The following is a 20,262-nucleotide window of genomic DNA, read 5'->3' as shown; positions in this document are numbered from 1 at the left end:
TCCTGCCTGCCCCTTGCAGGTGCCTGACTGCTGTCCTGGCTTCTTTGGCACTCTATGTGAGCCATGCCCGGGGGGAAAGGGCGGCGTGTGTTCGGGCCACGGGCAGTGTGAGGACAAGCTCCTGGGCAGTGGGGAGTGCCGCTGCCATGAGGGCTTCCATGGAACCGCCTGTGAGATGTGTGAGCTGGGCCGCTATGGGCCTGACTGTGCTGGAGGTGAGGGCCGAAGGGCAGGCTGGGCGCTGTGGAGAGGACAGCGGGACGTGGGCAGAGGCCGGTGGAGGCGCTGGGTGACTCCTGTCCTCCCTGTCTCACTCCTAGTTTGTGACTGTCCCCATGGGCTGTGCCAGGAGGGGCTACGAGGGGATGGAAGCTGTGTCTGTAACTTGGGCTGGCAGGGCCCCCGCTGTGACCAGAGTGAGTGGGTCCCAGGGGGTGGGGGTCACTATGGGGGAGGCAGTTCCTGGCTCTAAATGATCAGAGCTTTTCTCCCATCCCCAGAAATCAATGTCCTTCAGTGCCCCACGAAGTGTGACCCCAACGCCAAGTAAGTGAGCCTATTCTGGGGCAGATGGGCGAGTAGTGGGAGGGGCCGGGGCAGAGCGGACACAAGCCGAGCCGCTGCCACCCTCCCAGCTGTGCACAGGACTCGACTGGTGCCCCTGTCTGCGTCTGCACTGCAGGGTACTCTGGCAACGGCAGCCTCTGTTCAGGTCTGAGGCATGGGTGCCCTGAGCCCCTCTCACGTGTGGGGGGTGGCTGTCCACCTCGGCTCTTGCCCCTCCCTCTGTCCTTCCCCTCCTCTCCCACCCCACCCTGCCCCAGGCCTGTTCCTCGTAACCCTCTGGGACCATCTACCCCTAGAGGTGGACCCCTGTGCCTATGGCCACGGGGGCTGCTCCCCGCATGCCAACTGTACCAAGGTGGCGCCTGGGCAGCGGACATGCACCTGCAAAGATGGCTACACAGGAGATGGGGAGCTATGCCAGGGTGAGGCTGGGACCCCCAACCTGGATGCTTATGGGGCCGGGGGTCCAACTTCAGTGGTCTGAGCCACATCGGGAGGAGTTTAGAGGCACACATGGTACAAGGACAGGATTCCAGAGAGGAGAGTGAGCACCTAATGGTATAGATGGACAGGTGACAGGGCCAGGGTCCCCCTCATCCCAGCGTCTTTCCCCCCAGAAGTGAATGGCTGTCTCACCCAGCATGGGGGCTGCCACACTCATGCGGAATGCATTCCTACCGGCCCCCAGCAGGTCAGTGCAGGGCCAGATACTGGGGTCATGCTCTTCCCCCATGGGGGGGCCTTCCTGCATACTAAGGCTGGGAGGGGTGAGACCCATTTATCTAGGGTGCTGGCCAGCTCTTGGCTCCCAGCAGACCCTCTGATCAGAATTTGGGACAGGTCTCCTGCAGCTGCCGCGAGGGTTACAGTGGAGATGGCATCCGGACCTGTGAGCTCCTGGACCCCTGCTCCAAGGTCAGGTCCCCATGCTTCTGTGTCTCACAGGGACAGGTGTCTTCAGTAGGAAGCGGCCCTCCTCACCCCTAAGGGCCTCTATAGGGTGGGCTGCCTGCTCCCCAAGCTTGAGTCTGGCTCACTGGTCAGAAATAGGGCGTGGGGATTAGGCAGGACCTCCGTGGTCTCTTCCCTAGGGCTGTGTGTGATAGAGTTTCTAGAAGCCCCTGACGTCCATCCTCCTGTCCCCACCTCAGAACAATGGAGGCTGCAGCCCCTTTGCTACGTGCAAAAGCACAGGGGATGGCCAGAGGACGTGCACCTGCGACAAAACCCACACTGTTGGAGATGGCTTCACCTGCCGTAAACGAGTTGGCCTGGTAATAACGCCAAGTCTGACCTCTGGCCTGATCTTGACTGTGCCCCGGGGGCCTGAACCATGATCTTGGCTGAGACCCCAGATTCGATCCTGATCCTGGCTTTGACATGACCCAGAACCTGACCCTGTCCCTGTCTCTTCCTGGGCTTGATCTCAGTTATGACATGGAACCAATCCTGGCCCCAGCTTAGATCCCCTGGCTTTCTGTTCCTCGTCTCTGCCTTGGCCAGACCTTGGGCTGCAGGTGCTGGGGCAGGTACAGGCCCTGGATGGGGGCCACCCCAAACCTGAGCTGACCCTCACTCCCTCCCTCAGGAGCTCCTTGAGGACAAGCATGCCTCATTCTTCAGCCTGCACCTCCTGGTGAGTAACCAGCCTGGGCGCTGTGGCCTGCAGGTCCCCTGTCTCTGGGCTACAGTATCCCATCTGGTCAGGAATTAGGGTGGCCTGGTCACTCAGAGTTCAGGTATTCTCCAGCAGGTCCATGAAAGCCCCAAGGTGGTCCCAGGTCACTCTTCTTCCACTTCAACTGTCCCCCCTTCCCCAGGAATACAAGGAGCTCAAAGGTGACGGGCCTTTCACGGTCTTCGTGCCACACGCAGATCTAATGACCAACCTGTCTCAGGTGCGCAGCGGTAGGAGTGAGGCTGGGGCATGAGAAGCCCTCTGGTGGTGGGCCCTGAGTGGGGGGAGGTGGGCATCTGGCTCCCAATGCCCTCCTGACTAGGATGAGCTGGCTCGGATTCGAGCACATCGCCTGCTTGTGTTTCGCTACCATGTGGTCGGCTGCCGGCAGCTGAGGAGCCAGGATCTGCTGGACCAGGGGTATGCCACGACACTCTCTGGGCACCCCGTGCGCTTCAGTGAGAGGGAGGTGAGCCTGTGCTCTGTCTGGCCCCACAGAGTCTGCCCCACCCAGAACTCGGCCCCTCTTGATGATCCTGGCCTGTGCCTGGCCTCCACTTGTTTAAGATCCCCCCAAACTAGACATGGTGGCACACACCTTTAATCTAGGATTTAGGAGGTTGAGATAGGAGGATCTCAGGTTTGAGGCTAGCCTCAGCAACTTAGCAAGACCCTTGACAACTTAGTGAGACCGTGTTTCAAAATAAAAAATAGCTGGGCATGGTGGCGCTTATAATCCCAGCATTCTGGAGGCTGAGACCGGAGGATCGCAGTTCACAGACAGCCTCAGCTACTTAGTAAGGCCCTTTGCAACTTAGTGAGACCCTGTTTCAAAATAAAAACTAAAAAATAGGGCAGAGGGTGTAGCTCGGAGGTCAAATACCCCTGAGTTCCATCCCCATACCTGCAAAAAATAAAAATTTAAATAAATAAATAAATAAATAAATAAATAAATAAATAATAAAACTGGCTGGGGGTATAGCCGGGCATGTTGGTGCATGCTTATAATCCCAGTACTTGGGAGACTGAGACAGGAGGATTGCAAGTTCATGGCCAGCCTCAGCTACTTAGTGAGGCCCTTTGCAACTGAGTGAGATCCTGTTTCAAAATAAAGAATAAAAAATAGGGCCAGGGGTGTTGCTCAGAGGTAGAATGACCCTGGGTTCCATCCCCAGTACCGCAAAGTAAATAAATAAGTAAATACATTTTTAAAAAGACTCAGTGAAGGAGCACTTCAGGGAGCTTAGTCTGCCTTTAGACCCAGGACCCCAGAGCCAAGCTGGCAATAGCTGAGCTAACCCCTCCAAATCCCCACCACAGTGATCCCTGTGTCTGAGGCTTGCTCCTGACAGAGGCTCCTGGCTACACCCCAGGCCAGCACACCTGCCTCAGCCCTGAACCCAGGACTGTGCGCTGAGACGTGTTCAACCCAGGCTCCACCCCTGCCCAGGCCTCACCCACAGCCCTGCTGTAGCCCCCATTCTTTTGGCTTCATTAAGCCCCTGCCCCGCCTCCATGCAACCATGCCCTGCCCCCAGGGCAGCATCTACCTCAATGACTTCGCGCGCATTGTGAGCAGCGACCACGAGGCAGTGAACGGGGTCTTGCATTTCATCGACCGAGTCCTGCTGCCGCCGGATGTACTGCACTGGGCGCCCGGTGCTACCCCGATCTCAATCTCTCGGGTACAGCGGGGTGTGAGCCTGGGAGCTGGAAAGCACAGTGGCTGGGGACTGGGACCCCCTCTCCCGTCTGCCCTGCTGCTCATAAATGCCTTTTCTTCAGAGAAATGTCACCACCGCTGCTGAGAGCTTTGGTTACAAGATCTTCAGCCACCTAGTGACGGTACCGCCCACATGTGTGCCTGTGTGCATGCTTACATGCTTACTTTTTCCTGTGCATGAACATGTCAATACCCTTGCATGTGAACCGCATCTGTGTGAGTCTCCCAGTGTTGGCTTGGGAGCCTGCAGACCTGACAAGTGTACACTGTTAAGGTGTGTGCAAATTTATCCCTGCAAGCGTGACTAGGTGCAGCAGCAGTCTTCTTTGCAATTTCGCTGTAGACATCTCATCCTCAGATGGGGTGGGACTGTCTGCCTGCTTTGGCTGGCTACAGCTGAGAGTAGCTATTGGGAGGCTGGCCTGCCTGGGCCTCCGGAGCCCCTTCCTCGTCTCTGTGGTTCAGCCCCTGCCCCTTTCTCTGCCACCAGTCCAGGATTGCCACACCTCTGCTCTAACCCACCAGGTGGCTGGCCTTCTGCCCATTCTTAGAGATGAGTCGCATAGGCCCTTCACAATGCTGTGGCCCACAGATTCTGCCTTGCAAGCCCTGCCTGCTGATCGCCAGGCCTGGCTATACCACGAGGACCACCGTGACAAGCTGGCAGCCATTCTGCGGGGCCATGTAATCCGCAACATTGAGGTGGGTACACCCCTAGACCTGGGTTCCCACTGCCTGCAGCTCGGCCTGCCTGCCCAGCTCCACGTGTGACTCCATTTGTCCAGGCCTTGGCATCTGACCTGCCCAATCTGGGTGTGCTCCGAACCATGCACGGGACCCCCATCTCCTTCTCCTGTAGCCGTGCCCGGCCTGTGAGTCTGGGAAGAGGGGCTGGGGGAGGGGAACAGGAAGGGCAGTGTGTCTGGGATTCCCGTCTACTCCACATCCTCCCTGCAGGGGGAGCTCATGGTGGGTGAGGACGATGCCCGAATCGTGCAGCGGTACCTGCCCTTTGAAGGTGGCCTGGCCTATGGCATTGACCAGCTGCTGGAACCACCCGGCCTTGGTGCCCGCTGTGATCGCTTTGAGACCCGGCCACTGCGATTGGTGAGGGACAAGCTACAAATGAGAGATGGAAAGCCGGGCTTGGTGGCGCACGCTTGTAATCCCAGCATTTGGGAGGCCGAGATAGGAAGATCCGGGTTTGCAGCCAGCCCCAGCTACGTAGTGAGGCCCTCTGCAACTTAGTGAGACCCTGTTTCAAAATAAAGAATAAAAAAAATAGGGCTGGGGGTGGAGCTCAAAGGTAGAATGCCCCTGGGTCCCATCCCCAATACCGGAAGAGAGAGAGAGAGAGAGAGAGAGAGAGAGAGAGAGAGAGAGAGAGAGCGAGCGCGCGCCCAGGGGCCCAAGCCCACCTGTCCTGGCCATCCATCTCACCTTGTGATGTTGACCTCCATTCCTTCCAGACTTGCAGCATCTGTGGTTTGGAGCCACCCTGTCCTGAGGGCTCACGGGAGCAGGTAAGAGGCCCGGGACCAAACTGGGGGGTGAGCAGGAGCCAGGGACTAAGTTCAGACGGTCTGTGGCCTGACTTCTCTTGGCCCAGGGCAGCCCTGAAGCCTGCTGGCGCTACTACTCCAACTTCTGGAAAACCCACCCACTGCCTTCCCTGGCGCTTCGCAGCATCTGGGTGCGGCCCAGCCTCTGGGGCCAGCCCCAAGGCCTGGGTAGGGGCTGCCAGCGAAACTGTGTCATCACTACCTGGAAGCCCAGTTGCTGCCCTGGTCACTACAGCAGTGAGTGCCAAGGTAAGCATCCTGAGGTTGCAGACAGTGCTGATGGGATCTTCCATCCCTCGAGATAGCCAAGGCAGAAAGCTGGGTGTGATATGTAATCCCAGTACTTAGGAGGCTGAGATTCTAGTACTGTAGGTTCAAAACCATCCTCAGCAGCTTACTGAGGCTCTCAGCAACCTAGCAAGACTCTGTTTCCAAAATAAAAAACCAAATAGAGGTAGGGGTATAGCTTAAAGGTAAAACACCCTTGAGTTAATCTCCAGTACCACACACAAAACAATAGCCATAGTCACTGTTTTCCTGGGGAAGGTACTGGGGGGCTCCAAGGTGGGAGAGGTCTGGGCAGTGAGTGGATCTTACTAGAGGGAATGCTCAAAGAGGTGGGTTGGGTGTGTAGAGGGCACAGAACCCAGTGGGGAGTGCTAAAGGCTTGAGTGTTCTCCAGTGGCCTGCTGGGTTCTCAGCAGCTTGGAGTTGGACATGGACTGGTGCTCCTTGAAGAGTCCCGGCAAATGCTAGCCTGTGTGTGTGGCTGTCCTGATGAGAGCCCCCGGTCCTGCCTCACTCTCTCACCCCTTCTCCAGCTTGCCCAGGTGGGCCCAGCAGTCCCTGTAACAATCATGGCGTGTGCCTGGATGGCATGAGCGGCAGTGGGCAGTGTAGGTGCCACTCAGGTTTTGCCGGGACGGCCTGCGAACTCTGTGCCCCGGGTGCCTTTGGACCCCAGTGTGAAGGTGGGCCATCCCTGCCCTGCCCTGCTCCACTCTCATGCCCTCAGCACGTGTGCCACCATTCATCTTCCTGCCTGTCTCTCTCCCAGCCTGCCGCTGCACCTCCCATGGCCGCTGTGATGAGGGCCTTGGGGGCTCTGGCTCCTGCTTCTGTGATGAAGGCTGGACTGGGTCACGCTGTGAGGTGCAGCTGGGTGAGTAGCCCGCATGCTTGTGACCACCTGGACATTTGTGCATGCACACGCACACGCATACACGTAGAGGCCCCAGCAACACACTTAGGTGGAGGCACTAGGATTGGTGGAACAAGGGGAGGCCAGCAAGGCAGCTCCTGACCTGGCTCTGTGGGGATGGTCCTGGGGGACAGAGCTGCAGCCCGTGTGTACCCCACCCTGCGCACCCCAGGCCATGTGCCGTGTGGGCAACAGCTGTGAGTGCAGCCTGGGCTATGAAGGCGACGGCCGTGTGTGCACAGGTAAGCAGGTGTCTGTGGGTGTGCAGAAGGGACAGCACACATAACCCTCCTGTCACCTGACTTAGTTACCCCTCCTCGCTCCCCAGTGGCAGACCTGTGTCAGGATGGGAACGGAGGCTGTAGTGAGCATGCAAACTGCAGCCAGGAGGGCACAGTGGTCACCTGTGTCTGCCTGCCCGACTACGAAGGTGACGGCTGGAATTGTCGGGGCCGCAACCCCTGTGCAGGCAGCCATCGTGGCGGCTGCAGCGAGCATGCTGACTGCCTGAACACTGGCCCAGTAAGCAGGGGCAGCCAGGTGGGAAGCCCACAAGCTCGCTCCCACTGTCTCTGAAGGACACCTACTGTCCTCCCTGCCCCAGAACGCACGACGCTGTGAGTGCCGCGCAGGCTACGTGGGTGATGGACTTCAGTGTTTGGAGGACGCTGAGCCACCTGTGGACCGCTGCTTGGACCGGCCTCCGCCCTGTCACGTGGATGCCACGTGCACTGACCTGCATTTCCAGGGTGTGCTCCCCAGCCCCCTCCTGGCACACTGCTTTATCCCTAAGCTGTGGCAAACTGACCACGCACCCCTCCCTCTTGCAGAAAAACGGGCCGGTGTGTTCCACCTTCAGGCCACCAGTGGCCCTTATGGCTTAACTTTCTCAGAGGCTGAGGCAGTGTGTGGGGCCCAGGGAGCTGTGCTTGCCTCGCTCCCTCAACTCTCTGCTGCCCAGCAGGTACGTGGGGCCCAGGAGTTTTGAGTCCAGCCGTGGGGGCCCTTGAGGTGGGCTTTGGGTCTCAGCATCTTCTCCTTACAGTTGGGCTTCCACCTCTGCCTCGTGGGCTGGCTGGCCAATGGCTCTGCTGCCCACCCCGTTGTCACCCCTGCAGCCGACTGTGGCAATGGCCGGGTGGGTGTAGTCAGCCTGGGCACCCGCAAGAACCTGTCGGAGCGCTGGGATGCATACTGCTACCGTGTGCGAGGTGTGTCCATCCCGAGCCCCATTCCCTGCTCTGTCCCTTCCTGCTAATCCAGAGCCACTGACCTTTCCTGCCTCTCGTGCAGACGTGGCTTGCCAATGTCAGGCCGGCTTCGTCGGTGATGGGATCAGTACATGCAATGGGAGGCTGCTGGATGTGCTGGCTGCCACTGCCAACTTCTCCACCTTCTACGGGGTGTGTGGTACCACCTCAGGAGTGGGGGTGTGGGCTGCTGGGATCCCCACAGAGGGAACCTGCCCACAGCCCGGTCTCCCCACCCTTCCCAGATGCTGCTAGGCTATGCCAATGCCACCCAGCGGGGTCTTCACTTCCTGGACTTTCTGGATGATGAGCTCACCTACAAGACACTCTTCGTCCCTGTCAATGAAGGCTTTGTGGACAACATGGTAACAATGCTCAGAGGCACAGCAGGGCTCTCTGCTCCCTCTGGCTGGCCCAACCCACTAGGCCCTGCTCTGCCCACAGACGCTGAGTGGCCCAGACCTGGAGCTGCACGCTTCCAATACCACCTTCCTAAGCACCAATGCCAGTGGGAGGATCTTGCTTCCTGCTCACTCAGGTCTCAGCCTGGTCATCAATGACGCAGGTTCCAACAGTTCTTTGGTCCCTGTGGTGAGTCTGGCTGCTGCCCCTACCCTCCTGGCTTTGGCCTTACACACCTGTCAGGCCTGACTCTTGTCTCCCTGCAGGTCCCAGGGGCAGTTGTGGTTAGCCGTGTCATCATATGGGACATCGTGGCCTCCAATGGCATCATCCATGCTCTGGCCAGCCCCCTGCTAGCACCCCCACAGCCTGTGAGTACTGGGAAGGGGGAGGCAGAGCTATAAGAGTGAGGAGACAGCCCTGGCCACATCGAGACATTCCTTATTTGCAGGGGGCTGTGCTAGCGCCCAAGACCCAGCCTGTGGCAGCAGGCGTGGGTGCTGTGGTAGCTGCTGGAGCGCTGCTGGGCCTGGTGGCTGGAGCTCTCTACCTCCGCACTCGGGGCAAGCCCACGGGCTTTGGCTTCTCTGCCTTCCAGGTAGGACGGGGCTGCCAGGGTTGGGGTCCTTCGATCTTACTCGAGACCTTCACTACTTACTGCTCTTCTCCCAGGCAGAAGACGATGCTGCTGATGATTTCTCCCCCTGGCAAGAAGGGACAAACCCCACCCTGGTCTCGGTCCCCAACCCTGTTTTTGGCAACCATGATGCCCTTTGTGAGCCCTTTGATGTGAGTGTGTGTAGGGGGCTGGCTTTGGAAGGGGGCCTGGGCTTGGGCTTGCCCTGACACAAACAGCCTCCCTCTCCTAGGACCCACTCCTGGAGGACGACTTCCCTGACACCCAGAGGATCCTTGCAGTCAAGTGATGGCTGAGGCTGAAGCAGAGGCATTTGGAGGAAGAAGACCACTTTTATTGCCAGTCTGGATGGATGCCCAGAGTCGATAGGATGGGGGCTCTGCCCTGGATAATAAAGGGGCCCTCAGCGGATGTGGGCCATGTCACCCAGGAAGGGTGTCTTCATGCAGCCTGTGCAGAGCTGGTCCATCCAAAGGGGAGCCTCGTGCTGCAGAGGTGTGCGGCGCGGGTAGAAAGTGAAGTCCACGCGGTAGTTGAGCAGGCAGCTCAGGGAGGCCATGTAGAGGTCAGAGAAGCGCACAAGGCGTCTGGAGAAGTAGGTGGGGTTGTGGAAGGTGCGGAAGATGCTCCCAAACTGGGCATTAAACAGGGCCTTGGTGATGCACCTGGGGAGGGAGACATGGGAAATGCAGGGTGGGTGTGGGAGGGACTGAGACTGGCCATCTGCCCCGGCCTCCGCCTGCTCACCTCAGCTCCTGCCGCTCCTTCATCCAGGTGGCCAGGACCTGCCGCGACTCTGCGTCCTGATAGGTCTAGGGTAGACAGTGTGGTGTGGGCACCAGGAGGCGGAGGCCTGGCCCTCCCTGGGGCACCCCGTTCCCCACGGCCCTGTACCTGCATGCGCTCCAGCAGCCCCGTGAGCGCCTGCTGCCAGGTCAGCGAGTGCATGTACTGCTCTGTGTTGATGATGCGGATCTCCCGCTCCAGCTCTGGGATGATGGCGCCCGTGCGCCAGCCGTGCCGCAACATGAGGTCCTGGTGAGTGGGGAGGTGGTCTCAGCGCCAGCTGGGAGGAGCCCCCCCACGCCCACGGCACAGCCCTGTCTCCTCACTGCTAGGTCACTGTAGAGGTGGTCTCCAAAGTAGAGCACGCGAGGGCCCCGCCATTCTGTCAGGCGCAGGAAATCAAACAGGTTTCCCTGGGGAGTAGAGCAGGACACTGCTGGGCCAACTATGCTCCCATGGGGGCTGTCGCACCAGCCCCTCCAAGCCCCTAGAGGCAGCCAAACCCAGCCGGATGCAAAGCTGCCCTTTCCCGTGGCCTTGCTGAACTGTGGCCTTCACCACATCCCCTTTCAGTTGGGAGGGGGCCTGCCTGCCTCAGAAGGTCTCCATTAGGCCTGGCATGGTGCCCTGAGCCTCAGAGGCCTCCTTCCCTCCCTCTGGCCTTGCACCCACCTCAGGCTAGGGCCCAAGTCCTTGCTTATGAGAAACAAACCCCAGGGAAGGCCCCACGCCTCAAAGCAAAGGGCCCTGAAGTCCTTGTGGCCTCCTCACTCCAGAGGGACTCAGCAGACCAATGGCAGAGACACGGGCAGGCCATCTGCCCCGCCCGCTCCAAAGCTGGAACAAGATGTGAACACTCAGCCAGGCCAAATGCAACTAAGGAAGCTGGGGAGGGGTGGGGGTGGAGAGTCGAGAGCTGGAAATGAAGCACACAGCCACCCGGGCAAGTAAACCCAGTTCACACAGCACTGCATCCGCCGGCCTCAGATGGGGCCCGTGGGGGACAGGTGGTTGTGGGAGAACTGAGAAACAGGTGGGTCACTGAGGAGGTAGAGGAGGGCAGCTGAGGCTGTGCCCTGGACCCAGGACTTGGGGTGAGGACCAAGCAAGATCCAACACACGCAGCATAAGGGAACTTTAGATAATCAGGCCCGAAGAATGGCTTGATAGCTGCTCAAGAAGCAAGCCAGTTTCCACAGAGTGCCTGCCCTTCTCAGCCACAGCCAGATGCCAAGGGACAGTTAACCTCGGGACTGAGGAGAGCTGGGATGCAGAAAGCTAAGCAGTGGGCAAGGGTGGGAGCACTGCCCGCAGGCCAGGCCTGGGCACCCCGGTGCTACTCCTGGCTTCCCCAAGGCCTCTGGAACCCTACCCTTAAGAAGCCCAGCTCAGCCAGGATTTCCACATTCCAGCCAGGGCCAAATGTCTTAATCGCCTCCTGCTCACCACCCAGCGCCCCAGCCTGGCCCCTCTTATCTTCCCAGCCAGACAGGAAGAGGTCTCCTCAAAGTGTTTGTAGGCCACCTCCACTAGCTGGGTTCAGGGGTTCCCAACTGCAGCATAATGCTCTGCCCCAACTAATCACAGTGCCATTCACTAGGCACTTAACTAGGCAGGGCATTCTCAAAGGTTTATTTTGGTGTGTGGGGGGGTATGGGGATGGAACACAGGGGTATTCGACCTCCGAGCTACAACCCCTGCCCTATTTTTTATTCTTTATTTTGAAACAGGGTCTCACTAAGTAGCAGAGGCTGTCCCCGAACCGCAATCCTGCAGTCTCAGCCTCCCAAATGCTGGGATTACAAGCATGCACCACCACACCCAGCTATTCTCAAAGGTTCTATACCACAACTCAAGTAGAGCACAGAACATTACAAGCGAGTGTGGTAGTGCATGCTTGTAATCCCAGTCCTTAGGAGGCTGAGGCAGGAGGGCTGCAGGCTCAAAGCCAGCCTCAGCAACATAGCAAGGCTCTCAGAAATCTAGTGAGAGACCCTGTTTCCAAATAAAGAAATGAAATCAGGCTGGGGCATATCTCAGAGGTAGAATGCCACTAGGTTCAATCCACAGTACAAAAAAAAAAAAAAAAAAAGTAACACATTACACCTCTTTTGCAGACGAGGAAATCAAGAGTCCAGCTAGCACAGAGGCATAGGCTAGGCTCCTCTGCTAATGAGTGGAGCCAGACATTTAAATCCAGGTAGCATGACTGAGAGGCCAAGCCCTATACACTGCTCAGGCAGTCCTGCCCTGTTCCTCAGAGGCTACTCCTCACAGGGGATGCTGGTTAGGCCTGGTGTCCTCCCACCAGCTGCTGCTTCCTCAGTGGCCTCACCTGCCGATAGATCTTGCCCTTCTCCAGGAGGGTGATACGGTCCCAGTGGAGCGAGCCTGTCTCGTCGAGTTTTCGGAAAGGTCTAGAATGAGGGTGAAGGGCTCAGTTTCCTGTCTGGCAGGGCTCTGGGCCAGGTGCCTCCCTCCCTCCTCCATAAAGGTCTACCCACTCAAGCACACATGGCAGCAAGCATGGGCCGTGCTTCAGTGCCCCCCTTGGGTGGGATAGGGGTCCATTCCCCCACCCTGCCAGCCCTTGCCAGGCCATACTTGCGCCGGTCAGTGAAAAAGCTGGGCTTGTCTGCCTGGACGATAACCACGTCGAACAGCTGGCGCCAGTCAGGACCCACCATGTGGCGCATCCCCTTGTCCCTGTGCAGAGGTGGTGTGGGCTACAGGAGGTCTGCTGGTGGTGCTGGGCCCACCACCTGCCAGGACCACAGCCCCTCCCTCTTTTCACAGAAGGGCTGAACTCACACAAAGCTAAAAGGACTGTTGGTGATGAGGAACAGCTGTTTTCCGTGGGCTACCAGGCGGTTGAGGACTGCAAATGTCTCGTCCCCTCTCAGGATGTACTTCTCTGAGGGAGGATGGGTCTATGAGGGCCCGCCACCTTGCTGAGGCAGGTCGTGACAGGCAAGGCTGCCCGCCATCCTTACCCATGTCTCGCTCAATCCACTGGTACATGAGGCCCTTCACGTGCACATCTCTAATGGCATCCTGGGGGAAGCAGGGGACAGTGAGGGCACAGCGGGGAGCCCAGGAGGGCCCGTCCCGTAGCCGGACTTCACCTTCCTACCGTGTAGGGGCAGGCCCAGCATCCTCACCGTCACATCCTTGTAGAGATGTGCTTGGTCAAATTCCAGGCCGTGGCCCAGGAAGTGGTCCACCACACAGGACAGCAGTGCCATCTCCGGCAGTGAGAAGATGTCCATGAACTGCTTGATAGAGGGGCCCTGGGGATAGGGACAAATCTCAGACACGCCCTGACCCCACCAAACCCAGAACTGGAGACTAAGGGCTTGGAATCTACCTCGGGACACTGGTATAGGGCAAAGTTAGGACTGGTGACTGGGGTATGGGCAGAGTCCCTGGGAGCTAGAGTCCGGGTGGACGGAGTACCTTGCCGTAGAAGCCGCTCATCTGATACAATGGGATGTGCTGGGTGCCCCCATATAGGTAGATCACCTCCTCATCTGGCACAGGCTGGAGGCCTCTGAGTGGGAAACAGAAGCCATCAATTCCAGCCCAGGCTCTAGTGTAGGGGCAGGACCAGGTGGAACCGGCATTCACCTGTAGGCAGTCCCCAGCTGAACGTAATGATAGGCGTCAATCTTCATCAGAAGGCTCTGAGGGGCAGGACAGTGTGAGGAGGTAGTTAGTACACACCACTGGACCTGTGCTGACCTCTTCCAGCCCCCATTCGGTGGTACCAAGGGGATCAGCTACAAGCCAAGAGGAAGCTACAGCTTCCTTCTTGAGGCCAAGGGAGTGGACAGGTAGAGAGACTCTCCTCTAGAGAAGAGGGAGATTAAGGACGTACCTCCAAAGCAACCTAGTGAGAAGGGCCAGAGGGTCGATCCAGCCACTCACTCTTTCTTTTTTTGGGGGGAGGGGTACTGGGTATTGAACCCAGGGCATTCTACCTCCAAGTTATACCCCCAGCCCAATTTTATTTCTTATTTGGAAACAGGGTTTCACTAAGTTGTGGAGGGCCTAAGTTACTAAGGCTGGCTTCAAATATGTGATCCTCCTGTCTCAGCCCCCCAAGTACCGGGATTACAAGTGTGTGCCACCACACCTGGCCTCGGCCACTCACCTTCTGAATGTCATAGTGGAGGCCACGGATGGCAAAGCTGGGATCATATTCGTACTTTCGAATACCCTCTGGGTACTGTTGGGCAAAAGCAAGCCAGGTCTAAGCCTGTTGCATGGCCAGTCCCTCTGGCTATGTAGTCATCTCAGGGGATCCATCCAGCCACCTGCCCAGGGGACCAGGGGAGCCCCATGATTCAGCCTGGGGCTCACTGGCCTCCAGGGCCTGGGCGTGGTGAGGCTCCTTGTCCAGCTAGTCTCACCTTGTAGTGCTCAATCAGGATGTCCCGGGCAGCATTGAAGATCTCAGGGTGTAGTGCATCTGCGTACTGGGCCAGTGTGTAGTCATAGTCAAAGCCATAGACCTCAACGTCACGCAGGCTGATCTCATTGTTGGCGTAGATGGCTGCTGGGTTCAGAAGGCTGCAGACCTCAGGAGGCAGGAGGTCTGGAGGAAGGAGGCAGAACCATGGGAATGGTGATCTTGGCGGTAACAAATTGTTCATGAGCACTTTGGGAGCACTAGGCCTGCAGCCTCAAAAAATGTTCCAGTGGTCTGGATTGCCCAAATTGAGGTTCAGAGAGAAGGCAATTCGCCCTTGGGGATAGGTGGAGCTGGCAATGAGCTGAGCACATGGCTGGAGCGCCCATGGTTATACCAACACCTGCAGCCCACCAGGTATATTGAGCCCACCCCCAAACCCCCAGCTCTTACCACTAAGACACATCAGACACATGGCTGTGAGAACCCTCCCAGCTCCCCCAGACAGGCAGTGACTCAACTCCTCAGTCTGGCCCCAGAACAGCTGCTCTTGGGATGGTCTACAGTACAAATCCTGCCCCTTGCTCAAAACTTTTTCAGAGCCAGGTGTGGTGGTGCACGCTTGTAATACCCGCTCTTAGGAGGCTGAGACAGGAGGAGGATTGCACAGTTTCGAAGCCAGCCTCAGCTACTTAGTGAGGCTCTCAGCAACTTAGTGAGACCCTGTTTCCAAATAAAATATAAAATAGGTCCTGGAAGTATAGCTCGGAAGTAGAAAGTCTCTGGATTCCACCCCCAGTACCACCAAAAAAAACCCACAAAAAAAAAAACCCCACAAAAAAACCCCACAAAAAAAAACCTTTTTCAGGAACACCACCCTTGCCCCTTTCCCAGCTGCCCCCACAGGCCTCCTCTTTCGCCTCCCTGGGGGTGCCTGTGAAGGGCAGCATGTGAGGGTTGAGGCCATGGACACTGTCTTTTCACCATCCCCTCAGCTGGGGCTCAGAACATGAGTGGGCCAGGGAGCTCCTTTACTGTTCAGCTCAGGCTGCCAACTCTGAACACCTGCCACAGCCCAGGGGAGTGAGGCCCCTCTAATCGGATTTCAGCTGCCTGCCAGTTCACATAATGACATTCTCTGGCTTTAGCCAAGGAACATTGCTAATTACAACAGGCAGGACGTGTGATATTGGTTCTGGGCTGTTCCCTTCTGGGCATGTGGTCATGACTCCCCAAGCCCCTGGCTACTCCTAAGAAGCTGAAGTAGGCTTTCGGGCTCATTGCAGAGAGTCTGAACAGGATGCATGCTGGGTAGGCTCAGGGATCCCATCTGTACAATGGGGAAGGTAGATGGAGAAAGGCTCAGGGATCCCATCTGTACAATGGGGAAGGTAGATGGAGAAAGGGGATGGATGTGCTAGAAAGGGCAAGGGCTTCGAGGTCAGCCAGGCCAGATCACGTACTCCCTCTGTGGCTGTGACTTTAGAAATGTTACCTCAGCCCTTGGGCCTGTTTTCTTTTCTCTAAAGGGGGAATAAACATTTTACCAACCCATTCTATAGCAGCCCATACATATGCAGAATTAAATGGGTGTCCATGAGCTCTTTGCCCTTGATTCCCCTGCATCTGTCTAGGAGCAAAGGCTATAGGGAGAGGGGAGCAAGCAGGATGGGGTACACAGGATTCTGCCTCTCAGAAATCTCAGGTCCCAGCCTCCAGGAGATCCCTGTCTCAGTCACAACCCATCCCAATCACAAAGTAGAAGCCTGAGTTCCCACAGCATGTCTGACAGGTGCTGTGCTCTTAGACTCAGAGCATTTGCCTCGGAGGCCCCTTTGGAACACAGAGCTCCACCTAGCCCTCTCTTTGGAGTCAAGTGCGAAGTGTGGGTATGAGAACAGGTGTGGCTGGTTTCTCTGGTGGCCCCAGGCCAGCAAAGAGCAGTTGCTCTGCAGATTCCTGATGGGACATTTCACTTGGATGTGCTTGAGACACATCTGACTGCAGCCCTCTAGGGAGATGTGTCTGAGACACCCCTCACCTGGTGTCACTAGGACCCTGGGCCTTACCTCCCTGTGACATTCCTGGGTAACTATGGCTATGATTTTCAGATGCATAAGTCCCTCCCCCAAAGGGAGGGGCGTCTCCTTGGCCAGCAGCCCCTTACTGGCTAAGTCCAGGCCCTCCATCTGCTCTTGAGGGTGTTCCCAGGGGTGGAAAGCAGGATGAGGAAGCAGCTCATAGGGCCTGGCCTCTTCACCCCATTTCTGGACTGAGAAAACCATAGCTCTGGGCACTGCAAGGTCCCACCCCCACCCACAGGGCTGTGGTGGTGTGTAGGGTCAGGAGCAGATGCACCCTGACCAAGTACTGGCCTGCCAAGTATATGGTTCCACCGTCCCGTCCCTACACTCCTTCCTCTATAGGTGCCCAAGGCTCCAGACTCCAGGGCAGCTACTCTCTGGAGAATCACTTATGAGTACCTCAGGGCTCCTCTCATTCAGTCCTCACCATGTTCTGTGAGGTAGTCACACTTATTCTTCCATGTTCCCAATGAAGACACTGGCTCGGGAGGTGAAGTCACCTGTCCAAACCACCCAGCAGCCGGCAACAGAGCTGAGATGTGCACCCAAATCATCATACCTGCCTTAACCATCCTGGCCTAGCCTTCAGTGTCACCACAGTGAGGCGGGGTGGGTGCTCTCAGGGTGGGAGCTGGCCTGGCTCCCTCACAAAGTTTTGCCCTCAAGTGTTAGTCCAAGGCATAGATCAATGCTCAGAAAACCCAGCTAGATGGAGAGGATCAGGAGTCACCAGCAAGAAGGTGGCTCACTCTGTTGCTCACCAAGTCATGGATGGAAATGACCTTGCACAAGAGGAACTGAGGGGTCTGTGAGGCTCTGGAGATGCAAGGCAGGCCCTGGAGGACATTGCTTGGGAGATCCCTCCTCTCTCCTCCCCCACCTCCAAGACAGACTTCTCAGGCCACTGAGGGTCTTCTCCAAGTACAGGACAAAGTCCTCTCCTTATTAACAGTCCAGGCCTGCCTGTCCACAGAGACACATTCAATCTAGCCCCCAAGGGCTTCAGAACAACCATTCCTCAGAGGCCCTAACTATTGTCTTCAGCTTGTCAAGAGGTGAGTTCTGGTCACTCTCCAGGTCTCCACACCACTAGTGTGGAAATCCCTGTCCAGATGACTGGAAACTTCCAGACAGGGCCACTTTGTCTTACCAGACAATAAAAGCCACATCACCCCCGGGGGTTCCTCTGGAAGTGCCCCCCTGACCTTCCTTGGCTTGGTTCTTTCCTGGTCATCAACACAGTCCTGTGACAGACGCCTCGGGGTTCTTTTGTACCTAAGGACACTGAGGGTCCGAAAGGGTGAGGCTTGCTGAGACAAGCCTACACAGTGAGAGGGCCCCTGATCCAAACCCTATCTGTGTGCTGCAGGGGCCCCCATACCCAATCAGACCAGAGGACAGATGTCCAGCACTCTTAGCTCTTGGGCCTCACCAGGGGCCCCAGTCTGCTCTCTTTGAAAGATGGCTTGGGGCCTCATCAGCCCATTTCACAGAGAGGAGAGGAGAGGGAGACACACAGAGACACAAAGAAAGAGAGAGAGAGAGAGAGGGCGAGAAAGTGCTGTGCGGTCCTGGCCAAGGCTGCAGCAACTCTTGGGCTGCTCAGTGGCTGGGTCTGTTGCTTCAACATCTTCACGGCCCCTGCTGCGAACGGGCCGGGCCTCCAGCGCCAAACGGGGAGGTGCTGGTGTCCAGCAAGGTCCGCTTAGATAGCTTGGATAGGGCCCTCGCCAGGAGCCCAGCAGGGCGAGCGCCGCTCTAGGGCTTTGTCCTCCGCACTCCCACCCCGACTCAGGGCCAGCGGAGAACAAGGGGTTGGGAGTTTCCCCGGCCACCCCCCGAAGGAAGGGCCCTGCAGGGCGGAGGGAGCGGAGGGGCCCCGTCGCGGGACTCCAAGCTCCTGCACACAGCCGGGGGACCAGCCTCCCACCGCCCCGGGCGGCAGGGCACTCCGCGGGGAATCGGGACGCCCGAGGGCCCCGCGACGACCCGCCGAAGCCTCTTCAGAAAAGCCCCGCGGCTCCGGGCCCCCGCGAGCCCCGCCGGGCGGCCGGAGGGCGGCGCCCAGCCTGGCCGGCCGCGCGGACGCCGCCCCCCGCCGCTGCCGCCCGGGATCACCCACCGTGCACCAGCCTCCGCATGTCCTGGTAACGAGCCCACAGGTGCGCGCTGAGCTCGGCGCCGCCGGTCGGCGCCGGGGCGGTCGCGGAGCGCGGGGCGCCGGGGCAGTGGGCGCCCGGACCCGGCGGGCCGCAGCCAGGGCAGGAGGGCGCGGACGAGGCCGCTCGCGGCCCGCCGCGGGCCCCGCACAGCAGCCAGCGCCGAGCGGCCGCGCGTAGCCCCGCGCCCGCCATGCCCCCCGCGCCGCCCGGGCTGCCCAGCGCCGGCCGCCAGCCCGCCGCCCTCCGACTGCGCGCCCGCCACGGTGGCCGCGTGCTCCTCACGGCGCCCGGCCAATGGGCGCGGCGCGAGGGGCCCGGCCAGCCAATGGGCGCGCCGCTGGGCCGGGGGGCGGGCCCGCGCCCCGCCCCCGCCCCCCGCCCCCCGCCCCCCGGCGGGCCCCGCGCCCCCTCCGCGCTCGCGCCTTTCGGCCCTGCCCGGGAAGTCGGAGGGCTGAGGCCGGCGACCCCGGCCCCCACGGCCCAGGCGCCAGGAGAAAGGACCCCGCGTCCTCCATCCTCCGCGCCCAGCCTCGGGAGCCTCCTAACCCCAGCCCTGGAGTCCTGGCTCAGGCTGACTGCCAGGCGCTCCTGCAGCTTCACTCACTTATCTAGAAAATAAAGAGCCCTTCCCGCTGCTCCCCGGTGCCAGCCTCGCTGAACTGAGACCGCCGGACCTGCAGGGTTACCGAGGTCCGCCGAGGCAGTCTCGCCTTTCTGCCTCCGGGTGCCCAACCCAGGTCCTCTTTGTGTACAGTGTTACTGGAGATAGAGCCCAGGGCCTTCTACCTCGGTACAGCCCCAGACCGAAGTATTTATTTATTTATTTATTTAATTTGGAAACAGGGTCTCGGTAACTCCGCGCCTCATAAATTGCTGAGGCTAGTTTCAAACCTGCGATCCTCTTGTATCAGCCTCCCAAATACTGGGATTAGGAGTGTGTGCCAACCACACACCCGCTAGGTGACCCTTTAAACTCGTAACAGAACGTGGGCTGGTACTGGAACCGCGAGGCTGTGAGCCAGGATCACTGCACCCACTTGGTTCTTGACTGCAGCAAATGGCCGCACTGTCAGCTCAACTCCTCTTTGCCTAGTGCAAGCCCAATCTTGAGGTGCAATGTTGCTGAATTTTACTACAAAATTCCTCTTTCTAGCCGGGCATGGTGACGCATGCCTATAATCCTAGCACTTGGGAAGCTGAGACAAGGTTTGAGGAACGCCTCAGCAAGTAGTGAGACTCTCATCAACCTAGCAAAAGACTTTCTTTCTTCTTTCTTTCTTTTGTGGTACTGGGATGGAACCCAGGTCCTTTCTACCTCCGGGCTATACCCCCAGACCTGTTTTATATTTTATTTGGAAACAGGGTATCAATAAGTTGCTGAGAGCCTCACTAAGTAGCTGAGGCTGGCTTCGAACTTGCCCAAGCCTCCTGTCTCAGCCTCCCAAGTGCTGGGATTACAAACTTGTGCCACCACGCCCGGCGAGTTTAAGGTTTTGTGTATGTTCAGAACTCTACTGCACCTGGGCTGGGTGCTGATGAAAATTTAGGCCAAAAAGAGGGCTCTTAGGTGGCTGTGTCCTCACGGGCACAAATGAGCTAAATGGGCAAAGGAGGCTTGGCTACCCATGAACCAGCATGAGAAAAGGGAGCAGTCATCAAGCGGAGTGTATACCCTCTTCTTGGCCAGCCAGCCTTCTAGGCTTGGTTGTACAGGAGGCAGATAAGGGTGGCCCATTCCTTGGGGGTCCCTGCTTGTTCTTTCTCAGTCTGCTTTTGCATATTTTGTGTCTACATCACCT

At 58.2% G+C, this 20,262-nt stretch overlaps 2 protein-coding genes across 3 annotated transcripts in view; one reads left to right on the top strand and one right to left on the bottom strand.

The window, feature by feature from the left end:
• STAB1 (stabilin 1) overlaps positions 1 to 9,309 on the top strand; it is a gene marked incomplete at both ends in the record, with an annotated part of 34,215 nt that extends 24,906 nt beyond the window's left edge. For both annotated transcript variants that reach the window (XM_080715905.1, XM_080715904.1), the window contains 32 exons: positions 20 to 215; positions 321 to 416; positions 501 to 546; positions 636 to 712; positions 864 to 989; positions 1,185 to 1,258; positions 1,408 to 1,482; positions 1,719 to 1,841; positions 2,156 to 2,203; positions 2,388 to 2,465; positions 2,568 to 2,714; positions 3,784 to 3,930; positions 4,031 to 4,090; positions 4,494 to 4,670; positions 4,754 to 4,840; positions 4,926 to 5,075; positions 5,438 to 5,491; positions 5,578 to 5,779; positions 6,352 to 6,501; positions 6,588 to 6,692; positions 6,866 to 6,973; positions 7,060 to 7,253; positions 7,336 to 7,480; positions 7,562 to 7,695; positions 7,777 to 7,942; positions 8,025 to 8,134; positions 8,227 to 8,346; positions 8,426 to 8,572; positions 8,650 to 8,754; positions 8,835 to 8,981; positions 9,056 to 9,172; positions 9,253 to 9,309. In XM_080715905.1, the coding sequence (XP_080572031.1) occupies positions 20 to 215; positions 321 to 416; positions 501 to 546; positions 636 to 712; positions 864 to 989; positions 1,185 to 1,258; positions 1,408 to 1,482; positions 1,719 to 1,841; positions 2,156 to 2,203; positions 2,388 to 2,465; positions 2,568 to 2,714; positions 3,784 to 3,930; positions 4,031 to 4,090; positions 4,494 to 4,670; positions 4,754 to 4,840; positions 4,926 to 5,075; positions 5,438 to 5,491; positions 5,578 to 5,779; positions 6,352 to 6,501; positions 6,588 to 6,692; positions 6,866 to 6,973; positions 7,060 to 7,253; positions 7,336 to 7,480; positions 7,562 to 7,695; positions 7,777 to 7,942; positions 8,025 to 8,134; positions 8,227 to 8,346; positions 8,426 to 8,572; positions 8,650 to 8,754; positions 8,835 to 8,981; positions 9,056 to 9,172; positions 9,253 to 9,309 (3,768 nt within the window). The remainder of the gene's footprint in view (positions 1 to 19; positions 216 to 320; positions 417 to 500; positions 547 to 635; positions 713 to 863; positions 990 to 1,184; positions 1,259 to 1,407; positions 1,483 to 1,718; positions 1,842 to 2,155; positions 2,204 to 2,387; positions 2,466 to 2,567; positions 2,715 to 3,783; positions 3,931 to 4,030; positions 4,091 to 4,493; positions 4,671 to 4,753; positions 4,841 to 4,925; positions 5,076 to 5,437; positions 5,492 to 5,577; positions 5,780 to 6,351; positions 6,502 to 6,587; positions 6,693 to 6,865; positions 6,974 to 7,059; positions 7,254 to 7,335; positions 7,481 to 7,561; positions 7,696 to 7,776; positions 7,943 to 8,024; positions 8,135 to 8,226; positions 8,347 to 8,425; positions 8,573 to 8,649; positions 8,755 to 8,834; positions 8,982 to 9,055; positions 9,173 to 9,252) is intronic.
• Positions 9,310 to 9,423: 114 nt separating this feature from the next.
• On the bottom strand, positions 9,424 to 18,655 carry NT5DC2 (5'-nucleotidase domain containing 2; the record flags this gene model as incomplete). Its single annotated transcript, XM_080715777.1, has 14 exons — positions 9,424 to 9,685; positions 9,768 to 9,832; positions 9,915 to 10,055; positions 10,133 to 10,219; positions 12,142 to 12,223; positions 12,411 to 12,512; positions 12,618 to 12,720; positions 12,800 to 12,860; positions 12,968 to 13,096; positions 13,263 to 13,356; positions 13,434 to 13,489; positions 13,960 to 14,034; positions 14,219 to 14,403; positions 18,424 to 18,655. The coding sequence occupies 14 exons, from the start codon at positions 18,653 to 18,655 to the stop codon at positions 9,424 to 9,426; spliced, it is 1,674 nt and encodes a 557-aa protein (XP_080571903.1).
• Between the last annotated feature and the right edge of the window lie 1,607 nt (positions 18,656 to 20,262).

This window comes from Muscardinus avellanarius (genome assembly GCF_963383645.1).
Source record: "Muscardinus avellanarius genome assembly, chromosome: 18".
NCBI classification, from domain to species: domain Eukaryota; kingdom Metazoa; phylum Chordata; class Mammalia; order Rodentia; family Gliridae; genus Muscardinus; species Muscardinus avellanarius.
The sequence above is the reverse complement of the archived record's forward strand: the minus strand, read 5'-3'. Positions and strand labels throughout refer to the sequence as shown.